Source organism: Oncorhynchus gorbuscha, linkage group LG24, assembly GCF_021184085.1.
Source record: "Oncorhynchus gorbuscha isolate QuinsamMale2020 ecotype Even-year linkage group LG24, OgorEven_v1.0, whole genome shotgun sequence".
NCBI lineage: Eukaryota > Metazoa > Chordata > Actinopteri > Salmoniformes > Salmonidae > Oncorhynchus > Oncorhynchus gorbuscha.
The window spans coordinates 43,564,239-43,586,449 of NC_060196.1; the positions used below are offsets into that span (position 1 = coordinate 43,564,239).

The 22,211-nt window shown below is 42.2% G+C and overlaps 1 protein-coding gene across 1 annotated transcript in view; it reads right to left on the reverse strand.

The window, feature by feature from the left end:
* LOC124012246 overlaps positions 1 to 22,211 on the reverse strand; it is a 93,805-nt gene that overhangs the window by 22,253 nt on the left and 49,341 nt on the right. Inside the window, exons 32-36 of the mRNA XM_046325720.1 lie at positions 9,172 to 9,276; positions 3,128 to 3,185; positions 2,822 to 3,022; positions 2,598 to 2,728; positions 1,481 to 1,615 (exon numbers count right to left, since the gene is read on the reverse strand). Of these exons, the coding sequence (XP_046181676.1) occupies positions 1,481 to 1,615; positions 2,598 to 2,728; positions 2,822 to 3,022; positions 3,128 to 3,185; positions 9,172 to 9,276 (630 nt within the window). The remainder of the gene's footprint in view (positions 1 to 1,480; positions 1,616 to 2,597; positions 2,729 to 2,821; positions 3,023 to 3,127; positions 3,186 to 9,171; positions 9,277 to 22,211) is intronic.

Below are 22,211 nucleotides of genomic sequence, written 5' to 3' on the forward strand. Positions count from 1 at the left end.
ATCAGAACCAAAACTCTAACATGCTGCCCACACCGCTCGCGTCACAAAATAGATGTCACAAAATAAATGTACACAAATGTTATTCAATCATTACACCTACACTGTCCGTGCGCGTCAACGAGCATCTGCATAGCCAGGCGCCAAAATAGAATTTGATTCTATTTGTGACGCTTGACGCACTGCAAGTCCCGTCTCTCCCATCTCCTCATTGGTTTTTAGGAGCATATACCCACATGGGTGATTGAACAATGAACTGAGGTCCACACTCCAGTCCATTTGGTGATGGTAATGCACCTTAAAGTTGGTTGCGAACCGCCATATAAACCCCAAAGAAGAAGAAAAAGCCTGAAAGAGGAGAGATTACTAGAAACTAACTAGGTTTACCTTTTTATCTGTGGATTATTTGTCGAAGTAGTGAACCTTGTGCATTTCAGGTCAAATAACAACCCAATGATTATATCCCAGGACAAATTTGCTAGAATCCGCAAGCTAGCTAGCTAAATGTCCATAAATGTTTAATGCTTTATGCTTTTTGACCTGTTCCCAAATTAATGTAGTTGGTCCAGAGTTCATTTTGATATTTCATCCTGCGTATCCTGATCGCGTCTGGTGTAGGTGGACAAAATCAACATGCGTGAGCGGTCTGGTCAGCACGTACTCCAATGTTTTTAAGCAAAATAAAGTAAACAAACATGATTAAAACCATAATTTTTGATATCATGGATGGTCAGTCCTTGCCTATGAATTTGAGAGTGGGTACATTTCTCAAGCGCCACCCCTCAATTTTTACCAAAACATTGGTGAGGTGAACCACTTCCGTTACTGTTTCAGCTATGGATTGGCCCTTTAACCATACAGTCTGTTTAAACCATATAGTCTGTAAAAATAAATAATAATAAAAAGTATGTTTTAACCATAATGCAGTTTACACACCAGAAGTACCTTGAAATCCTTGTGGGTTACCCAGTATGTTAGAGGCACACCAGTCAACCCTAAAGACCCTAGGGCCCTTTGCAATGTAACTGCAAGGCCTTGTGAGCCTGTTAAACCACCATACGTTACGGTCCAAGTTGTTATCTGGGGGAACGTCAAAGTTAGAATGACTGACCACTTTCCCCCAATACGGCAAGAAACATCTGGTATTCATTTACATTTGGTTGGTCCAAAGAGATGTATGATTGTTTATGCATAGATTCCACAGGATGCAGGGAGGCAGACTCTCCTATATACACTGCTGTTTGGTTTTATTGACGTGTATTGTTTGTATGCTTCCCAGCTTTATTAAAATCTACAATTTTATTCAAGTGTTTGTTGTCCTCAATATCTTAAAAACTGTCAAGACTCAGGACCCTACAATTAGATGATTATAGTTATAGTTAATCGTGGGTTGTCCCGTTCCCTTTGGTGTTTTCAGTTCAGTGTATTGATAAGGGCAGTGATCAAACATATATTGATTAGATGATTATAGGTTATTAATTACCGTGAGCTGTCCTAGTCCCTCCTGTGCCTCCAGTTCTGCAGCTCTCACTCTCAGCTCCTCATGAAGAGGCCCCGCCTTCACCGTCAGCTCTGGGCTCACTGGCCAATCAGCAGCCAGCTCAGGGTACACTAGTTTCTATGACAACACAGTCCAGTGGGAAATGTCACTTACTGAGTTCAGTATGTATGGAGCTTGAACATGAAACACAACATCTCATTCCAAAATCATGAGCATTATTATGGATTTGGTCCCCCCTTTGCTGCTATAACAGCCTTGACTCTTCTATGAAGGCTTTCCACTACATGTTGGAACATTTCTGCGAAGACTTGCTACCATTCAGCCACAAGAGCATTAGTGAGATCAGGCACTGATGTTTGGCGATAAGGCCTGGTTTGAAGTCGGTGTTCAAATTCATCCCAAAGGTTTTCGATGGGGTTGAGGTCAAGGCTCTGTGAAGGCCAGTAAAGTTCCACACTGATCTCAACAAACCATTTCTGTATGGACCTCGCTTTGTGCAAAGTTGGCATTATCATGCTGAAACAGGAAAGAGCCTTCCCCAAACTCTTGCCACAAAATGGGAAGCACAGAATCAATCGTCAGTAGTGAGTGTTGCAACCGAGGACAGACCATTTTTACGCGCTACGCACCTTCAGCACTCGTCTGTCCCATTCTGTGAGCATGTGTTGTTGCCTACCACTTCGCGGATGAGTTGTTGCTGCTCCTAGACATTTCCACTTCACAATAACAGCACTTGCATTTGACCGGGACAGCACTTGCATTTGACCAGCAGGGCAGAAATTTTATGAACTGACTTGTTGGAAAGGTGGCATCCTAGGATGGTGCCACGTTGAAAGTCACCGAGTAAGGACATTCTACTGTCAATGTTTGTCTATGGAGATTGCATGGCGGTGTGCTTGATTTTTATAAACATGGTCAGCAACGGGTGTGGCTGAAATGTCCGAATCCATCTCATCCATGAAGGGTTGTCCACATACTTTAGTATATATAGTGTATTTGACCCAGGTCTGGACATAATGTAGTGTGTGTGTGCGTGCGTGCGTATGTAGTGTGTGTGTGCATGTGCGTTTATGTAGTGTGTGTGCAGTCTGTAACCCACTATGTAGTGGTAGCGGTGTCGAGCAGAGATTAGGTGTCCAATGAGGGATGACGTAAACATCCTGTGAGAACAGCAGCGGCAGAGGAAGTAGTCACCATGTCTGTCTGGTAACTCTGTCAACATACTGACACCTGGAGGAGAGGGGGAGAGAGAGGAGGGAGGCAAAGAGATGAGAAACAAAAAGTTAACTATGAAGTGCACATTAAACAATAACACACACTTACCGATGACAGGCTGTGTCCTGGTGGAGGCATTCAGGTAGGACCACAGAGCTGTAGAGGTCAGGGTGGGGTTGCTGACCTCTGACACCTGGAGTGAGGGGTCAGGGCTGACCTGGGGTGAGGTGTCAGGGGGTTTAGGGCTGACCAACAGTCGGAGGTCAGGTGAAAGGTCACCATTTATGACCTTCATTACAATGTTCAGGCCTGGAGAGATGAACCAACACACGGTTGAAAATATTAAATTATTCACAGACAGTAGTTATAGGCAAATAGTTATAAAAAGTCCCAGTAACATTATTATTGACTCACCAATGGCAAAGGATCTTTCTGCAACAAAATTGTAAGTGTGTGCATCCAACTCCGTTACCTACACACACAGACACACAAAGACAGGTAAGCGCCAACACACACATTAGTGATGACGGGTTGACTCATAGGATAGGTTAAGTAATCCCTCTCACCCCACCCCCCCTAAGTTTTAGATGCACTATTGTTAAGTGACTGTCCCACTGGATGTCATAAGGTGAATGCACCAATTTGTAAGTCGCTCTGGATAAGAGCGTCTGCTAAATGACTTAAATGTAAATGTATAACCCGCGGGGTGGACGGGTTTAGGGTCAATAAATATTGTATGGATAAAGGGCGGGTTGAATAAGCAGAAAACAATTCCTTTAAAAAATCCATAAATGTATAATTTACATTTGTGTCATTTAGCAGACGCTCTTCTCCAGAGACTTACAGGAGCAATTAGGGTTAAGTGCCTTGCTCAAGGGCACATTGACAGATTTTCACCAAGTCAGCTCAGGGGTTCAAACCAGCAACCTTTCAGTTACTGCCCAACACTCTTAACCACTAGGCTACCTGAGTGTATTATTATTTAATGTGCACTTCATAGTTACCTTTTGATGAGAAATTAGTGTGTGTTTATCATCTCTCTCTGTCTCATTAGTGCATAAGCCTACGCTTTAGGGCCTAACTGTGTACACGCCAAATAGCCTACATGCTAATCACCAAAGGCTTTTGGGAACGGGCAGAAAAAGTTTAAGTCAATCCACGGAGGCAAAAAGGACAATGTCGGAGTGAGACAATGTCGGGGTTGAATTCAATAAGAGAAAAGCTGTGAAAGGAGTGTTGAAAATAAAGAGAAGTAAGGGCCAGAAAAGTAATGTTTGAGGAAGATTTGGTGAAGTTGTAAAGGAGAATTATAGTGTGATGCGTGATGATTGTTAGGCGCTATACAAGACAGGGACTTCAAATAGGCCTATGGCATGTCAAGGGAACTGTAGTCTACTGTTCAGATGGGCTAAATGGAAACTTAAATCTGGACACTGACTGTAGGTCTATAACCACTCACATAATCTTAACATTTTAAAATGCTACAATGTAGGCAACATTTTAACTCAGGAACAGGAGTTCCTTTCAGCATCGTGAGAGAATGTGAAAGCTCAGTTATATACCGTCTGTAGAAGTGCTATCTTGATCAGCATCATAAAAGATTAGTATTTCATCCACATTAAATAATCATCCAAACTGAAATCTTATCAGAAACACTTTGGGTCGTTTTCACAGCTTTCTATTTCCTTACCACCGGTCAAACTGATATAATATGGACATCTTGCAAATAAAATCATTTTTACATTTTTTTGTTATTGCATTTTCTCCCCTGTGTCTAAACGTCTTTGCTTCGCCGATGTTTACCGATGTCAACTAGATGGAAGCATTCATTCTATTGATTTCTGACATTCTAGTGAGCAAGGGTTTATTAGTGTTGTAGGACAAAATATAATGACAGAGGTTGACTATCAAAATGTAGGAAATTATGAGCAGAAAAACACAAGTGTATAATATATATATATATATATATATACTGCTCAAAAAATTAAAGTGAGCACTTAAACATAATGTAACTCCAAGTAAATCACACTTCTGTGAAATCAAACTGTCCACTTAGGAAGCAATACCGATTGACAATAAATTTCACATGTGATTGTGCAAATGGAATAGACAACAGGTAGAAATTATAGGCATTTAGCAAGACACCCCCAATAAAGGAGTGGTTCTGCAGGTGGTGACCACAGACCACTTCTCAGTTCCTATGCTTCCTGGCTGATGTTTTGGTCACTTTTGAATGCTGGCGGTGCTTTCACTCTAGTGGTAGCATGAGACGGAGTCTACAACCCATACAAGTGGCTCAGGTAGTGCAGCTCATCCAGGTTGGCACATCAATGTGAGCTGTGGCAAGAAGGTTTGCTGTGGCTGTCAGGGTAGTGTCCAGAGCATGGAGGTGCTACCAGGAGACAGGCCAGTACATCAGGAGACGTGGAGGAGGCCGTAGGAGGGCAACAACCCAGCAGCAGGACCGCTACCTACGCCTTTGTGCAAAGAGGAGCACTGCCAGAACCCTGCAAAATGACCTCCAGCAGGCCACAAATGGGCATTTGTCTGCTCAAACGGTCAGAAACAGACCCCATGAGGGTGGTATGAGGGCCCGATGTCCACAGGTGAGGGTTGTGCTTACAGCCCAACACCGTGCAGGACGTTTGGCATTTGCAAGAGAACACCAAGATTGGAAAATTTGCCACTAGCGCCCTGTGCTCTTCACAGATGAAAGCAGGTTCACACTGAGCACATGACAAACGTGACAGAGTCTGGAGACGCCGAGGAGAACGTTCTGCTGCCTGCAACATCCTCCAGCATGACCGGTTTGGCGGTGGGTTGGCATTTCTTTGGGGGGCTGCACAGCACAGTATTTAATAAGAATATTTCATTCATTCAGGTCTAGATAAGATTTACCTAGCAGTTATTTTAGTGTTCCCTTTGGTGGGTATTTTTTGATGACAAAACAGATGGCAGTGTACATACATATAAACACATGGTCAGTTTTACACAGCATGAGTGAAGGATGCACCAAATACATTAGAGATGTTTGATGTGAGTCTGGAAGGAGAGTTTACAGTCAACAGACACAGGTATTTGTTGTTGTCACATATTCTAAGTCACCATCACACATGTGCAGGCACAAGAGCACATTTAGTTTTACTTGTATTCAAGAACAATTGGAGGCCACGGAAGGCGAGTAGTATGGCATTGAAGCTTGCCTGGAGGGTTGTTAACACAGTAAATACATATATATACACATACATATACACATATATACACACACAAATAAATATATACACACACACACACAAATAAATATATACACACACAAATAAATATATACACACACAAATAAATATATACACACACACACACACACACACACACAGTTGAAGTCGGAAGTTTACATACACTTAGGTTGGAGTCATAAAAACTCGTTTTTCAACCACTCCACAAATGTCTTGTTAAAAACTATGGTTTTGGCATGTCGGTTAGGACATCTACTTTGTGCATGACACAAGTAATTTTTCCAACAATTGTTTACAGACAGATTATTTCACTTATAATTAACTGTATCACAATTCCAGTGGGTCAGAAGTTTACATACACTAAGTTGACTGTGCCTTTAAACAGCTTGGAAAATTCCAGAAAATGAGGTTGTGGCTTTAGAGGATTCTGTTAGGCTAATTGACATCATTTGAGTCAATTGGAGGTGTATCTGTGGATGTACTTCAAGTCCTAACTTCAAACTCAGTGGCTCTTTGCTTGACATCTTGGGAAAATCAAAAGAAATCAGCCAAGACCTCAGAAAAAAAATTGTAGACCTCCACAAGTCTGGTTCATCCTTGGGAGCAATATCCAAACGCCTGAAGGTACCGCGTTCATCTGTACAAACAATAGTACGCAACCGGCATACTGCTCAGGAAGGATGTGTGTTCTGTCTCCTAGAGATGAACGTACTTTGGTGCGAAAAGTGCAAATCAATCCCAGAACAACAGCAAAAGACCTTGTGAAGATGCTGGAAGAAACAGGTACAAAAGTATCTATAGTCACAGTAAAATGAGTCCTATGTAGACATACCCTGAAAGGCCGCTCAGCAAGGAAGAAGCCACTGCTCCAAAAACGCCATAAAAAAAGCCAAAGATCTTACTTTTTGGAGAAATGTCCCTCTGGTCTGATGAAACAAAAATAGAACTGTTTGGCCACAATGACCATCGTTATGTTTGGAGGAAAAAGGGAGAGGCTTGCCAGCCGAAGAACACCATCCCAACCGTTAAGCACGGGGGTGATGGCATCATGTTGTGGGGGTGCTTTGCTGCAGGAGGGACTGATGCACTTCATGAAATAGATGGCTTCATGAGAAAGGAAAATTATGTGGATATATTGAAGCAACATCTCAAGACATCAGTCATGGTCGCAAATGGGTCTTCCAAATGGACAATGACTCCAAGCATACTTCCAAAGTTGTTGTCCTTAAGCCATTATGACACAACGTTAAGGTATTGGAGTGGCCATCACAAAGCCCTGACCTCAATCCCATAGACAATTTGTGGGAAAAACTGAAAAGCATGTGGGAGCAAGGAGGCCTACAACCTGACTCAGTTAAACAAGCCCTGTCAGGAGGAGTGGGCCAAAATTCACCCAACTTATTGTGGGAAGGTTGTGGAAGGCTACCCGAAACATTTTACCCAAGTTAAACCATTTTAAGGCAATCCTACCAAATACTAATTGAGTGTATGTAAACTTCTGACCCACTGGGAATGTGATGAAAGAAATACAAGTTGAAATAAATAGCAGTGATCCTAACTGACCTAAGACATGGAATTTTTTACTAGGATTAAACATCAGGAATTGTGAAAAACTGCCTTTAAATGTATTTGGCTTAGGTGTATGTTCTGACTTCAACTGTACATACATATATATTAGTGCAAAAAAGTATTCAGACCCCTTCAGCTTTTCCACATTTTGCTTTTCTCTTCAATCTACACACAATACCCCATAATGACAAAAAAAAACATGTTCGTGGAAATGATCCCCCCAAAAAAAATTTTGGGGGCATTTACATAAGCATTTTTTACTCTGTACTTTGTTGAAGCACCATTGGCAGCGATTACAACCTCGTGTCGTCTAAGGTATGACGCTACAAGCTTGACACTACTGTATTTGGGGAGTTTCTCACATTCTTCTCTGCAGATCCTCTCAAGCTCTGTCAGGTTGGATGGGGAGCGTCGCTTGCACAGCTATTTTCAGGTCTCTCCAGAGATGTTAGATCAGGTTGAAGTCCGGGCTCTGGCTGGGCCACTCACGGACATTGAGACTTGTCCCCAAGCTACTCCTTCCTGTGTTGTCTTGGCTGTGTGCTTAGGGTCGTTGTCCTGTTGGAAGGTGAACCTTCTCCCCAGTCTGAGGTCCTGAGCAGGTTTTCAAGGATCTCTCCGTACTTTGCTCCATTCATCTTTCCCTCGACCCGGATTCGTCTCCCAGTCCCTGCCACTGAAAAACATCCCCACAGCATGATGCTGCCACCACCATGTTTCACCATAGGGATGTTATTGGCCAGGTGATGATCGGTGCCTGGTTTCCTCCAGACGTGACACTTGGCATTCAGGCCAAAGGGTTCAATATTGGTTTCATCAGACCAGATAATCTTGTTTCTTTAGGTGCCTTTTGGCAAACTCCAAGTAGGCTGTCAAGTGCCTTTTATTGAGGAGTGGTTTCCGTCTGGCCACTCTACCATAAAGGCCTGATTGGTGGAGTGTTGCAAAAATGGGAGAACCTTCCCGAAGGACAACTATCTCCACAGAGGAACTCTGGAGCTCGGTCACAGTGAATCGCACTATTGTTTTTGGTCACCTCCCTGACCAAGGCCCTGTCCCCCGATTGCTCAGTTTGGCAGTGAAGCCAGCTTTAGGAAGTGTCTTGGTGGTTGCAAACTTCTTCCATTTAAGAATGATGATGGCCACTGTGGGGACCATCAATGCTGCAGACATTTTATGGTACCCTTTCCCAGATTTGTGCCTTGACACAATCCTGTCTCGAAGCTATGAACAATTCCTTAGACCTCATTGCTTGGTTTTGCTCTGAAATGCACGGTCAACTGTGGGACCTTATACAAACAGATGTTTCCCATCCAAACCATGTCCAATCATTTGAATTTACCACAGGTGTTCTCCAATCAAGTTGTAGAAACATCTCAAGGATGATCAATGGAAACAGGATTCACCAGAGCTCAATTTCGAGTCTCATAGGATAGAGTCTGAATACTTATGTAAATAAGGTATCTGTTTTTTATTTTTTATTTTTTTTCCAAATATAACCGTTCGTTTTGTCATGATGGGGTATTGTTGTGTAGATTGATGAGGATGATTATTTTATTTAAATCCATTTTAAGGCCAAATGTGGAAAAAGTGAAGAGGTCTGAATACTTTCCCAATGCACTGTATATTCACCCCCACATGCACGGACACACACACCTCAGCCTCTCCATATCCCATGGTCCTCTCCAGCTTCAAGGCAGCTCTCCTCAACTTCTTATGGAGCTGGTTCCCTTTGGGGACAACCACTGTCTTCAGCGACCTCTGTCAATGGACACACGGGCACAAACACGTTACTCAAGCAGGCTACATGCCCACACAACACACACATTACACAGGCAGACCACACACACACTTTAATGTTGACACTCATGCACATTAACATAAGTCCATATATTGTATATACTCGTGCCACATGGGTCATTCCAACTCAAAAGTACAAGAAAGAGGATTGACAACCACCATCTCAGATTGCTCTGAAATCGTTTCTGTAGTTAGAAACCAATAAAATTCCTGCAACATTTTGAAATATAATTAGATCTATGATCAATTATGCTAATTGATTGCACCCAAATATTCATAGAACATTCAATAAATATAGTACTTAACAATGAATAAGACATGAGGAATCCCCAAAAATGTTAAGACACTCACGGACCCCCCCACACCAAACCCACCCCTTATACCAGTATACAGTATAATTTTAATTGTCTGACAAGTAGTATACGGGCGGCATTTAGCAAAGTTGTTAGAGCGTTGGGCCAGTAACCAAAAGGTTGGTAGATCGAATCCCCGAGCTGACAAGGTAAAAATCTGCCGTTCTGCCCCTGAACAAGGCAGTTAACCCACTGTTCCTAGGCCATCATTGTAAATAAGAATTTGTTCTTAACTGACTTACCTAGTTAAATAAAAAAATATTTAAAAAAATATAGTATTGTTTATTCCCAGTGAATTATTTGGTCATAGTTTTTCACCCGTTCAGAGAAATTGGTCATTGTAGTTATTAGGTTTATGTCCCATCATACATACTGATATGACCAGATTCTGATCACTAGATGGTGGTCTATGGAAAAGTTATGACAGCAATCCATGCGTTGGTGTTGTTTACCTGCCCATTGTCGGCTACCGAGAGCATGATCACACAGTCGGCCAGAACAGCTGATGCTCTCATGCTCTCAGTGTTGCTTGCCTCGAAGTGAGCATAGAAGTTATTTAGATCGTCTGGTAGGCTCGTGTCACTGGGCAGCTCGCTACTGTGCATCCCTTTGTAATAGTTTGCAAGCCCTGCCACATAAGACGCGCATCAGAGCCAGTGTAGTATGATTCAATCTTAGCCCTGTATTTACGCTTTGCTTGTTTGATGGTTCGTTGCAGGGCATAGCAGGTTCTCTTGTATGCTTCAGGGTTAGAGTCCCGCACCTTGAAAGCGCCAGCTCTACCCTTTAGCTCAGTGCGGAATGTTGCCTGTAATCCATGGCTTCTGGTTGGGGTATGTACGTCAGTGGGGACGACGTCCTCAATGCACTTATTGATAAAGCCAGTGACTGATGTGGTGTACTCCTCAATGCCATTGGAAGAATCCCGGAACATATTCCAGTCTGCGATAGCAAAACAGTCCTGTAGTTTAGCATCTGCTTCATCTGACCACTTTTTTTTATAGACCGAGTCACTGGTGCTTCCTGCTTTTATTTTTGCTTGTAAGCAGGAATCAGGAGGATAGAGTTGTGGTCGGATTTACCAAATGTAGGGCGAGGGAGTGCTTTGTACGCGTCTGTCTGTGTGTGGAGTGCAGCTGATCTAGAATTTATTCCCCCTCTGGTTGCACATTTAACATGTTGATAGAAATCTGGTAGAACTGATTTAAGTTTCCCTGCATTAAAGTCTCCGGTCACTAGGAGCGCCGCCTCTGGTTGAGTGGTTTCCTGTTTGCTTATTTCCTTATACATTTGACTGAGTGCGGTCTTAGTGCCAGCACCCATCTGTGGTGGTAAATAAACAGCCACGAAAAGTATAGCTGAAAACTTTCTAGGCAACTTTCTGGCCTGCAATTTATCACAATATACTCTACTTCAGGCGATTAAAATCTAGACTTCCTTAGATTTCGTGCACCAGCTGTTGTTTAAAATATGTACAGACCCCCCAATCATCTATTTATACCCGCCAAGCTTGACCAGGCTATTGTTTGTGGCGGGAGAGAGTGGTATGTTTCAAATATTTATTTTTAGATGGGACCTTTGCCAGTTTGAATGATCTTGGAGCTAAATGTAATTGGCCTCAATCAAATCTTTTCCGCTATTTCCAAGCTCAAAATGTTCCTACCTTGCCTCAATCACCTCCTAACAGACTATTAGAAGGAATCTGTCGCTCCCGCAGATTCGGGGAGGTCTGACCTCGGGACGAGAACTTGAGCTGACGATGACTGGTGGGGAAGAGGTGGGAAGAGGGTTCACTCTACATCTTTCTGTACATGGTTACATTTGAATTCAGTTCAAAGTTTTCTGTATTTAATGTTTTATACATTTGCAAAAATGTCTAAAAACACATTTTCAGTTTGCCATTATTGGGTATTGTGTGTGTATATGGATCAAAATCTATTTAAATCAATTTTGAAATCAGGCAGTAACAAAATGTGGTCTAAATATAAGTCTAAATACATTTCCTACTTGCCAATGTGACAGACTGATTTCAATGTGACATAATTAACCTCTGAACAGAAGTCAGAGTGTAAGATTGTGACTTTGCCTCTTGATAGATTGTACATAATTGCGGTTTGTGTGAATAATAGCTTTTGTGTGATTAAGGAGAAGTAGAATGAGATGTTAAGTTTCTGGGATATTTTTGTATAGAGTTTACATTTTAGTAATTTAGCAGACTATCCTTTTTCGCACTGGTTCCCCATGGGAATCGAACACACAACCCTGGCATTGCAAGCGCCATGCTGTACCAACTGAGCCACACGGGACACCGTTATAGTGAAAGTAGAGAAAAGGTCATTGCATACTAGGGTGTGTGTGGTTTTGGGGAACTGTCCGTTAAAAAGCTTGTGACTGGAAACCACAGGGATGCTCCGTGGCCTAACAGCAGGATGATAAGAGGAAGTGGCGCCAACAGCGGTTGAGACTGTCATAACTCCTGGGTCATGGTTTGCAGATGAACCTGTCTTAATAAGGGTCAGTGTAAAGTGCTGTGTCATGTTAGTGGAAGACTACTGAAGTATACTGTATCCCTGTATACCTTAAGTGGCTAGTCACCTGGTACTCCATTATACTCTGAGTGACTAATCAACTTGTACTGGAGATTCTTCATTAATCTTGCATTTATGTCCAGGACTAGGGTTAATCAGTGTCCGGGAAACAACCACTATAGAGCCTAAATGGCTAGTCACCTGGTCCTATATACCCTGAGTGACTACAGTAGTTACATGTTACTATATACACTGATTGATGAGTCATCTGGTACTCTGTATAGTCGGAGTGACTATTCACCTACTACTCTATATACTCAGCCAAACCTTGAACAAGAAAATATAATAAACTAAAAATCGGCCTATTTTGAATCTCCCATTTCTCTCCAAACTCTTAGAAAAGCTGTTGCGCAGCAACTCACTGCCTTCCTGAAGACAAACCGTATATACGAAATGCTTCAGGCTAGTTTTAGACCCCATCACAGCACTGAGAATGCACTTGTGAAGGTGGTAAATTACTTTTTAATGGTGTCAGACCGAGGCTCTTTATCTGTCGTCATGCTCCTAGACCTTAGTGCTGCTTTTGATATCATCGATCATCACATTCTTTTGGAGATTGGAAACCCAAATTGGTCTACACAGACAAGTTCTGGTCTGGTTTAGATCTTATCTGTCGGAAAGATATCAGTTTGTTTAAGTAGATGGTTTCTCCTCTGACAAATCAACTGTAAATTTTGGTGATCCTCAAGGCTCCATTTTAGGACCACTATTTGTTTCCCTTTTTATTTTACCTCTTGGTGATGTCCTTCAGAAACAGAACGTTAACTTTCACTGCTATGCGGACGACACACAGCTGTACATTTCGATGAAACATGGTGAAGCCCCAAAATTGCCCTCCCTGGAAACCTGTGTTTCAAACATAAGGAAGTGGATGGCGGAAAATGTTCTAACTTTAAACAGACAAAACAGAGATGCTTGTTCTAGGTCCCAAGAAACAAAGAGATCTTCTGTTGAATCTTGATGGTTGTACAGTCATCTCAAAAAAACTGAAGGACCCTGATCTCTTTTTTGACGAACATATCAAGACTGCTTCGAGGACAGCTTTTTTCCATCTACGTAACATTGCAAAAATCTGAAACTTTCTCTCCAAAAATTGATTAAAAAATAATACATGCTTTTGTCACTTCTAGATTAGACTACTGCAGTGCTCTACTTTCCGGCTACCCAGATAAAGCACTAAATAAACTTCAGTTAGTGCTAAACACGGCTGCTAGAATCTTGACAATTTGATCATATTACTCCAGTGCTAGCCTCTCTACACTGGTTTCCTGTAAAGGCAAGGGCTGATTTCAAGGTTTTACTGCTAACCTACGAAGCATTACATGGGCTTGTGCTTACCTATCTTTCCGATTTGGTCCTGCCGTACATACCTACACGTACTCTACGGTCACAAGACGCAGGCCTCCTTACTGTCAATAGAATTTCTAAGCAAACTGCTGGAGGCAGGGCTTTCTCCAATAGAGCTCAATTTTTATGGAATGGTCTGCCTATCCATGTGAGAGAAGCAGACTCGTTCTCGACATTTAAGTCTTTATTGAAGACTCATCTCTTCGGTAGGTCCTATGATTGAGTGTAGTCTGGCCCAGGAGTGTGAAGGTGAACGGAGAGGCACTGGAGCAACAAACCGCCCTTGCTGTCTCTGACTGGCCGGTTCCCCTCTCCACTGGGATTCTCTGCCTCAAACCCTATTACGGGGGCTGAGTCACTGGCTTACTAGTGCTCTTCCATGCCGTCCCTAGGAGGGGTGCGTCACTTGAGTGGGTTGAGTCACTGACGTGATGTTCCTGTCTGGTTTTGCGCCCCCTCAGGCTCGTGCGGTGGAGGAGATCTTCATGGACTATACACAGGCTTATCTCAGGGTAGTAAGTTAAGTCGCTCTGGATAAGAGCGTCTGCTAAATGACTTAAATGTAAATGTAAGTTGGTGGTCTGTTAATATCCCTCTAGATGTGTGGGGGCTGTGCTTTGGCAAAGTGGGTAGGGTTATATCCTGCCTGTATGGCCCTGCCTGGGGGTATCGTCGGACGGGGCCACTGTCTCGACCCTTCCCGTCTCAGCCTCCAGTATTTATGCTGCAATAGTTTGTGTCAGGGGGCTAGGGTCAGTCTGTTATATCTGCAGTATTTCTCCTGTTTTATCCAGTGTCCTGTGTGAATTTAAGTTCTCTCTCTCTCTCTCAAGACAGCAGGTGTGGTAGAGATCCTCTGAATGATCGGCTATGAAAAGCCAAGTGACATTTACTCCTGAGATGCTGACCTGTTGCACCCTCTACAACCACTGTAATTACATGAACATTTGAACAGCTTGGCCATGTTCTGTTATAATCTCCACCCAGCCCAGCCAGAAGAGGACTGGCCACCCCTCATAGCCTGGTTCCTCTCAAGGTTTCTTCCTAGGTCCCTGCCTTTCTAGGGAGTTTTTCCGAGCAACCGTGCTTCTACACCTGCATTGCTTGCTGTTTGGGGTTTTAGGCTGATGTAAGAAGGGCTTTATCAATACATTGAATCATCTGCAAGTTCATATCCCCGAGCTGACAAGGTACAAATCTGTCGTTCTGTCCCTAAACAGGCAGTGAACCCACTGTTCCTAGGCCGAATTTGTTCTTAACTGACTTGCCTAGTTAAATAAAGGTAAAATAAAAAATTAGCTAAACGATGGAAGGTGCACAATCCTCTGCACAAAACATGGTTTTTATCTTCTGAAGCAATTTGGTTATCCTGTCTTGATTGTAGAAGTTTTATTTTGCTATCTTACAAAATTAAAGGGATCTCTTTGATGAGACGTTTAGTAAGTGAATCAGGCTGTCTCCATGGTAACCAGATACTCTTTCTGTCATACATGCCTTCAAACTACCGTAAAGCCCCTTAACTATGCCCTTACTTAAGGAAATATTTGAGGGTCTCTAGGCTACGCCTTTGAACAATTCCCTTAGGTAAGGGAATATTATTCCTTAACTTTTAAGATGTTTTATGCAACCGGGCTCTGGTATTTACATAATCTGAGTGACTATTCACCTACTACCTGTGTTGTGTTCGAGACCAGCTAAAGCGAGACCGATTCAAGACCAAGACCGGAGCAAATTGAGTCCAAGTCAAGACCAAGGAGGGGACAAGGGGACTGGGACACAGTCAAGACCAAGGAGGGGGACAAGGGGACTGGGACACAGTCAAGACCAAGGAGGGGGACAAGGGGACTGGGACACAGTCAAGACCAAGGAGGGGGACAAGGGGACTGGGACACAGTCAAGACCGAGATGAGAAAAATGCAAATCCAATTCAAGACCATGATAAGAGCTCAAAATGTCCAGTATTTTTGTGTTCATATTTCAACAGAACATATGGATTCTTTAGACATTCAGAATAGTGAAAACATTCTGAGGGAAAATACAGTGCCTTGCGAAAGTATTCGGCCCCCTTGAACTTTGCGACCTTTAAGATATAAAACTGTATTGTTTTGTGAAGAATCAACAACAAGTGGGACACAATCATGAAGTGGAACGACATTTATTGGATATTTCAAACTTTTTTAACAAATCAAAAACTGAAAAATTGGGTGTGAAATGTGGCAAAAGGTCGCAAAGTTCAAGGGGGCCGAATACTTTCGCAAGGCACTGTACAAATGTGATTACCAATCCAAACACAGTAGGAGCAATGGGCCTTTACACCTTCAGAGAAAGGCTCAGGATTTATAAAATTATTATAAAAATTATTTCATATTATGTTCTTATTTAATCTCTTCAGTTTTTGTTGGAAAGGAAAGAATAAAAAATAAATTATCTTTCCTGGTCTCTGGGGAGATAAAATCTAGTCAGCCATGAGCTAGGCCATCAGATGCTAGATAGAAGGCAAAGGTTACATTTCAAATGATCAACTGGTGAGTGTAACTGAGAATTTTTTATTGCAGATCGCCTGCTGTTAGCCATCTCTTTGAAAATAACTTGTGTGTGAAACATTGTTGCATTTAAACTTTAGGTCACCGGTTACTTTGTGTGTTAAATGTTTTTATTTGCTTAGCCTATTGGCTGTGTTTTTGCATTCTTATGATTGGGACCTACTGGCTTATTATGTTAATGTGAATGGACTGCTTATCCTTTAGCATCATGCAGTGTGTGACTGTGGTCTTTCCATCAGCCCTATGCAGTGGTGTCTGGGGAAGTGAGTAAACTCGAATTTTGCCAAAAATACCCCGAAAAAGGCACCCTGTGTGAAAAACCCAGGTTTTTTACACTCTCAATATCACACCTGTGTCCACCCATGCCTACACCTCTGATGCAAACAGCTCATGATGACCGAATTGGCCATCTCAAATAGCTTACAAACCAACACTTTGGACCAAACTTTTTCAATAGCTGGTTTGCATACCCATTGTTACTTTAATAAGCATTTACTGGTAGACAGCGTAAGCTGAAAAGTATTTCCTACCCTACCGGCTACCGAAGTCATTATTCTGTGAGCTGCTCCATGTTAAAACCAGTTGAGCTGAGCGCTCTTGCTGCCTGCAAATTATATTCCGCTGAAACTTGGCTGTGTGTGCAGCACCCATGTCAATAAATTTCACGTGCTTTGCGATTGTGTAGGCTACTTTGTGCATGATTTCTCTATTATACTACATAATTGATAAGTCGTACACCTCCACTACACTACTTTGATACGCATCAGTGGGGATTAAAAAGTGAGTATACGCAATGCCCATTGAACAAAAAATAGTGGGTATATGGCTTATACCTGCATATACCCTCAACTAGACCACTGGCCCTTTGTGTTTTACAAAAAGTGTACTCCCCTACATTAGTGCACTGGTATTACGATCCTTTCAGAATCACTAACCTGTTACACACTGAAGATCTATAGGTTCACCACTGTACTAACCTGTTACACACTGAAGACCTATAGGTTCACCACTGTACTAACCTGTCACACACTGAAGACCAATAGGTTTACATTTACATTTACATTTAAGTCATTTAGCAGACGCTCTTATCCAGAGCGACTTACACCACTGTACTAACCTGTCACACACTGAATACCTATAGGTTCACCACTGTACTAACCTGTCACACACTGAAGATCTATAGGTTCACCACTGTACTAACCTGTCACACACTGAAGACCTATAGGTTCACCACTGTACTAACCTGTAACACACTGAAGACCTACAGGTTCACCACTGTACTAACCTGTCACACACTGAAGACCTATAGGTTCACCACTGTACTAACCTGTCACACACTGAAGACCTACAGGTTCACCACTGTACTAACCTGTAACACACTGAAGACCTACAGGTTCACCACTGTACTAACCTGTCACACACCTTCACCTTCACCACTGCGCAACATGTCTAGATAGATAAAGACTTAAGATATGAATGGTTCAAGAAAGGAGTGTATATATTTGGCCTGGATAAGTGGTTTATGCCCTGACTGAATGGAAGCTTATAATTTCTTCCTGAGACCAGTGAAGTGAAAAACTACGAGTCTTCACTGTCCGAGACAGAGTACAAATGTTTCTGACGAGACACTCAATATGTGGTCTCAAGACCGGACTCGAGTACTACAACGCTGCCTACTACTCTATATACTTGGATGGACTAGTCACCTGGTACTTACAGTGCATTAATAAAGTATTCAGACCACATCCCTTTCTCCAAATTTTGTTAAGTTACAGCCTAATTCTAAAATGTCTCTTTCTTTACTCGTCAATCTACACACAATACCCCATAATGACAAAGCGATAACAGGTTTATACATTTTTGCAAATTTATAAAAGAAATAAACAAATACCTTATTTACATACGTTTTCAGACCCTTTGCTATGACACTTGAAATTGACCTCCGGTGCATCCTATTTCCATTGATCATCCTAGAGATGTTTCTACATCTTGATTGGAGTCCACCTGTGGTAAATTCAATTGATTGGACAAGATTTGGAAAGGCACACACCTGTCTACATAAGGTCCCACAGTTGACAGTGCATGACAGACCAAAAACCAAGCCATGAGGTCGAAGGAATTGTTCGTGGAGCTCCGATACAGGATTGTGTCGAGGCACAGATCTGAGGAAGGGTACCAAAAAATGTCTGCAACATTGAATGTCCCCAAGAACACAGTGGCCTCCATCACTCTTAAATCGAAGAAGTTTGGAACCACCAAAATTCTTCCTAGAGCTGGTCACCTGGCCAAACGGCACAATCGGGGGAGAAGGACCTTGGTCAGGGAGGTGACTAAGAACCCGATGGTCACTGTGACAGAGCTCAGAGTTCCTCTGTGGCAATGGGAGGACCTTCTAGAAGGACAACCATCTCTGCAGCACTCCACCAATCAGGCATTCATGGTAGTGGCCAGATGGAAGCCACTCCTCAGTAAAAGTCACATGACAGCCCGCTTGGAGTTTGCCAAAATGCACCTAAAGTACTCTGACCATGAGAAACAAGATTCTCTGTTCTGATGAAACCGAATCTGAACTTTTTGGCTTGAATGCCAAGCATCACGTCTGGAGGAATCCAAGCACCATCCCTACGGTGAAGCACAGTGGTGGCAGCATCATGCTATGGGGATGTTTTTCAGCGGCAGGTACTGGGAGACTAGTCAAGATCGAGGGACAGATGAATAGAGGCAAGTACAGAGCGATTGTTGATGAAAACCTGCTCCAGAGTGCTCAGGACCTCAGACTGGGGTGAAAGGTTCACCTTCCAACAGGACAACAACCCTAAGCACACAGCCAAGACAATGTAGGAGTGGCTTCGGGACAAGACTCAATGTCTTTGAATGGCCCAGCCAGAGCCCAGACTTGACCCGATCGAACATCTCTGGAGAGACCTGAAAATAATAGCTGTGCAGCGACACTCCCCATTCAACCAGATAGAGCTTGAGAGGATCTGCAGAGAATAATGTGAGCAGCTCCCCGAATACAGGTGTGCCAAACTTGTAGTGTCATACCCAAGAATACTGTAACCACTACCAAAAATGCATCAACAAAAGTATTGAGTAAAGAGTCTCAATACTTACAGTGGCTTGTGTAAGTATTCACCCCCCCTTGGCATTTTTCCTATTTTGTTGCCTTACAACCTGGAAATAAATATATTTTGGGGGGGTTTGTATCATTTACAAGTCCATGCTAGGTAAAGCTAGGTAAAACTCCGCCTTATCTCAGTTCACTGGTCACGATGGCAACACCCATCCGTAGCACGCGCTCCAGCAGGTGTATCTCACTGATCATCCCTAAAGCCAACACCTCATTTGGCCGCCTTTCGTTCCAGTTCTCTGCTGCCTGTGACTGGAACGAATTGCAAAAATCGCTGAAGTTGGAGACTTATCTCCCTCACCAACTTCAAACATCTGCTATCTGAGCAGCTAACCGATCTCTGCAGCTGTACATAGTCTATCGGCAAATAGCCCACCCATTTTTACCTACATCATCCCCATACTGTTTTTATTTATGGACTTTTCTGCTCTTTTGCACACCAATATCTCTACCTGTACTTGACCATCTGATCATTTATCACTCCAGTGTTAATCTGCAAAATTGTAATTATTTGCCTACCTACTCATGCCTTTTGCACACATTGTATATAGACTCCACTTTTTTTTCCTATTGTGTTATTGACTTGATAATTGTTTACTCCATGTGTAACTCTGTGTTGTCTGCTCACACTGCTATGCTCTATCTTGGCCAGGTCGCAGTTGCAAATGAGAACTTGTTCTCAACTAGCCTACCTGGTTAAATAAAGGTGAAATAAAAATAAATAAATAAAATTTGATTTACACAACAAACCTACCACTTTAACGATGCAAAATATATTTTATTGTGAAACAAACAAGAAATAAGACAAAAAACTACAAACTTGAGCTTGCATAACTATTCACACCCCCAAAGTCAATACTTTGTAGAATTACAGCTACAAGTCTCTTGGGGTATGTCTCTATAAGCTTGGCACATCTAGCCACTGCTCCAGCTGGTGTACAGCAATCTTTGGTAAGTCATACCACAGATTCTCAATTGGATTGAAATCTGGGCTTTGACTAGGCCATTCCAAGACTTTTACATGTTCCTCCCTAAACCACTCAAGTGTTGCTGTACCAGTATGCTTAGGCTCATTGTCCTGCTGGAAGGTAAGCCTCCGTCCCAGTCTCAAATCTCTGGAAGACTGAAACAGGTTTTCCTCAAAAATGTCCCTGTATTTAGCACCATCATTCCTTCAATTCTGACCAGTTTCCCAGTCCCTGCCGAAGAAACAAATGGATGATTTCTCGGGGTGATGAGGTGTTGGGTTTACGCCTGATAAAATAATTCAAATGATGAAATAATTCCACTCTGAAACCTTATAATTATATGAAATTAATTAGAATCATAAAATGATTAATCTGATGTGTGTAGTTGTAGTCAGAATTAGGGTAAAACAATATATCTGTATAGTAGAAAAACACACTGTCTGAGCAAAATTTGGTGCCGACCTGGCTAGGCTTCTGAGAGTCTTGGGAAAGGACAGGGAGTACTTCTCAAGGTCTCCCTAATCTCGGGGGAATGGAACTGTAGGCTGGGTAGTGATACAGTATGTCCGTAGGATACCTACTGTTTGTGTGTGAAGGTATGTGCGTAAGGAGCCAGCATAAAATGGATGGTTTTGTACAACGGGGGAGAGCGCTCTCATGAATAAACATTTTGACTATCGTAGCTGGGCCTCCGTCTGTTTCATTCAACCAGAATCTTACAAACAGTTGCAGACTGAGTAGTTCAATTGAAGTGGTTTATGAACACTTTTCCTTGATGGCGAAAAAGCAACATTTTAGTCTCATCTGACCAGAGTACCTTCTTCCATATGTTTGGGGAGTCTCCCACATGGCTTTTGGCGAACACCAAACGTTTTTGCTTATTTGTTTCTTTAAGCAATGGCTTTTTTTCTGGCCACTCTTCCATAAAGCCCAGCTCTGGAGTGTACGGCTTAAAGTGGTCCTATGGAGAGATACTCCAATATCCGCTGTGGAGCTTTGCAGCAAAGGAGGTGAATACATATGCACGCACCACTTTTCCATATTTTATTTTTTAGAAGTTTTTGAAACAAGTTATAGTTTTCATTTCACTTCACCAAGTTGGACTATTTTGTGTTTGTCCATTACATGAAATCCCAATAAAAATAAAATGTATGTTACAGGTTGTAATGCAACCTAGGGATGAATACTTTTGCAAGGCACTGTATGTAAATGTAATATTTCCATTTTTTATTTGTAATACATTTGCAAAAATGTAAAAAAAATTATCTTAAAAAAAAAAAATTGCTTTGACATTATGGGGGTAGTGTGTAGATTAATGAAGGAAAAAAACAATGTAATCACTTTTCGAATAAGGCTGCAACGTAACTTCATGTGGAAAAAGGTGAGGGGTCTAAATGCCGAATGCACTGTATATACGTTATAAGTGTCTAACCAACCTATACTCGGAGTGACAGTGTCATGGAAATATTCAGTCAATAATATTTCTCAAATACCAGAGCCTGTGAGTTCAAATAGACTATTGAAAAACTAACAAGCCGAGCTGGTCCAAAGATCAACTGATTTTCCAGCCTCGGCGCACACTTTTAATCCAGTTTTCAACCTTACGTCACACACATAGTAACTCCTCTTTATGTTAATGATTCACCCCCTCTGGCATTTAGCCACCATTATCTTTTTGCATGGCAATCATTTTAGCTTGGTTTCACATTCCATTGGTGGAGTAACCATAGCAAATGGTACAAGGATAAAAATTAGGCCATAGCAATGGTACCAAAATAAAACAGACATGCACACTCCCAAGGCAGGTGCATGTCTAATGGTCCTTAAGTAATACAAACCTATGCTCCTAATATACGTCTAACGAACCTCATTGGACTAGGTAATGGCTTCCCTTAGCCTAATGACTAGACACACATATAGAGTGCACTTATTCTGCTTACTACTTATTCTGCTTACTACTCTATGAT